Source organism: Camelina sativa, chromosome 17 (genome assembly GCF_030686135.1).
Source record: "Camelina sativa cultivar CO46 ecotype springtype chromosome 17, ASM3068613v1".
Lineage (NCBI taxonomy): Eukaryota > Viridiplantae > Streptophyta > Magnoliopsida > Brassicales > Brassicaceae > Camelina > Camelina sativa.
Window position 1 is genome coordinate 112,011 of NC_141896.1, and position 2,467 is coordinate 114,477.

The window sequence follows — 2,467 nt, forward strand, 5'->3', positions numbered from 1 at the left end:
TGTCAACCAAAAAACTCAAGAATAGTATGAAATGACAACACCTCGCGTTGATAACGACTATCTGTTTGTGTTACAGACTAAGTTCATGAGTCGAATCAATGCATAAGTGATCTAATTTGGTAAATGTAACAAGCTGAAAACCCGTTGAAGAAGGGGCATTTTCAAAATATTTTGAGAGCAGAACCATGGAAATCCATTCGATTAACCAATCTGGATATCAATAAGTTTAATAACAGAGTTTAAAAAGAAAAAGACAGAGAGAAACAGAGTCACAAATCTCTAAACTGAAAAACTTGCTACCCAAGCAAACCAATAACGTCTTTCCGCTTCAATGTGTGAATGTAGCCAATTTCTCCAACTTTTGCTAAGTAATGAATCCCTCAAGAAGAGATACAAGAGACCCTAAACCAGTGGTTCGGTTAAGTGTTTATCTTCCAAAAAAGCAAGAATACAAAAGGCGAATAAAACAAAAAAAGTCCAATATACAAGTGTTGCCCCAACGAAGAAAAAGACTACACCCTCGATGGGATTTGATGGATGCATGTAGGAAAGGAGCATCATACATCCGTAAAATTGAGCAAAATGCCCAATTTTAGTGACAGTCAGCGGCTCTTCATCACTATAAAACCTTCTGGCCACAACTTCAGCTATGCCAAAGGGAAGGTAAGATAAGATGATGGGGGCGCACACATTGCCAAACTTGTCGAGATCAAACCCTTCTGTATAGAAAATTCGAAAAATGAAAAATGCATATGCTGTGATGATCACAGAATGCATCACTATCGAGTAGACAACTCCGGAGGTCATCCTGTCATTAAGATATATGTGGATGATTAATCCAAACGACGCTAGCTTGCATATTTAAATGTGCGTATACAGATGATAATGATGAGGTAGGGAACGATGTAAGTAATGCGTGCTAATTATAAATAGATATGACACTCACTCGATAACAAATCGAATTCTGCGTTTCCACATGTCTTTGAGGGTTTCTTCCATCTACAAAACAAAAGCTAATCTCAGTTTAGAGTAAATCATCAATTCCTTGTTATAAGATGGAACTATAAGAAAATGTTACACATACGAGTAAGCCAAGTTTAGTAATATACATGCACGTTATAGTGTTAATTAATTTCCTTTCGGTGATGAAAAGTGATAAAATTAAACGTCAATCAAAAAGTTTGATATGTTTTTTTTTCTCTTTTGTCTTGGTCGTCTGGTTTTATGAGTTTTGCTAATGTACTTGTTAGTTCGTTTTGATTTCTAATAAAATCCATTACGACGATGGTCAACAAAAAGTTGTAGTAGTTACTACAACCTAATTATGTTTATCGTTTCCTTCCATCTAATTAAAAAACTCTAATTACCCGCAGTCTCCAGTCAAACTCTATGTTAATTGGTTTATTGAATAGATCTACCTAGCTAGCTAACCCAAAAACAAAAGAAATAACCCCGAGGAAACAATTTTCCCCATGATGGTAGAAATTAACAAGGCAAGAGGTAATTAAGAAAAAAAGGAATCCGAAATCAAAGTTAAAAAGAGTCGACAACTAACCGGCAAGAGTTTTGGGACTTCGGCGGCAGTCATAACGACGGTAGAGGTGAGATTGACGGCGGTGAAGACCTAATTAAACCTTTAGTTTATCTCGCACTCAATTGCTCAAGAGAGATTTACTTGCCTTGGTGCATATATATATCTATATTATTATTTTTGCATCAGTTTTTGCCAAAAATACTTTTTGAAAGTTTTTACATTTAATTCATTAACTTTAATATTAGTTACCAAAACTTCAAAATTAAATATAGGAAAGATTTAAAAAAATAAGTAAATCTTTCTACTTCATTCAAACATAAATATATGATTATTTTTCTTTTTTATTTGAGTTTATATTTAAATTATCTTGAATTATTCTATAATACATTTAGTTAATAAAAATTGTGATTTTTTCCTGTATATCGTATAATACAAAATTTTAAAAACGGACATATATTACTCAATAGATGAATAAAAAATACAGGTACAATATTCCACATCGTTTAAAAAATTGGGCAATGATTTAGAGTCATACTATACAAGAGACCAAAATTATTTTGAATACAAATGAGTAGAAACTTTGATTTATCAGACATTCAAACTTTAAAAACTTTTATTTGGTTTATTCCGGTTCTTTATTTTAAAGATTTTTAAAAGGTTAAATATGAAAAATGTTTAATACTTTGAAAAAGTTAAATATGATAAATATTATACCGTAGATACACAATAAATATTAAAAATTAAGATGATATAGTGTGAGTTAAAATATCTCAGGATGAGGTTATATAGCGGAACGGATTTTATCGATATTTATATAAAATTAAAAAATATTATTAATTTAAAATTATACGGGTAAAACATCATTTAATTTCATTATTTTGTTAACATTGTCAGTATGAGAGAATAGATATATATAATTAAATTGATTAAATA

The 2,467-nt window shown here is 31.0% G+C and overlaps 1 protein-coding gene across 1 annotated transcript; it reads right to left on the minus strand.

The window, feature by feature from the left end:
* Positions 1-278: 278 nt before the first annotated feature.
* On the minus strand, positions 279-1,670 carry LOC147923202 (uncharacterized). The gene is made up of 3 exons (XM_087494170.1): positions 1,556-1,670; positions 947-999; positions 279-808 (listed from the first exon to the last, which is right to left on the minus strand). Exons 1-3 carry the CDS (start codon positions 1,586-1,588, stop codon positions 403-405), a joined length of 492 nt encoding a protein of 163 aa, XP_087350296.1. The 5' UTR covers positions 1,589-1,670; the 3' UTR covers positions 279-402.
* Between the last annotated feature and the right edge of the window lie 797 nt (positions 1,671-2,467).

Coding starts and splice junctions, on each gene's coding strand:
- LOC147923202 (XM_087494170.1), bottom strand. CDS start 1,588: ATGACTGCCGCCGAAGTCCCAAAACTCTTGCCG. Junction 1,000..1,555: donor AAGTCCCAAAACTCTTGCCG/GTTAGTTGTCGA, acceptor TTTGTTTTGTAG/ATGGAAGAAACCCTCAAAGA. Junction 809..946: donor AGAATTCGATTTGTTATCGA/GTGAGTGTCATA, acceptor TCTTAATGACAG/GATGACCTCCGGAGTTGTCT.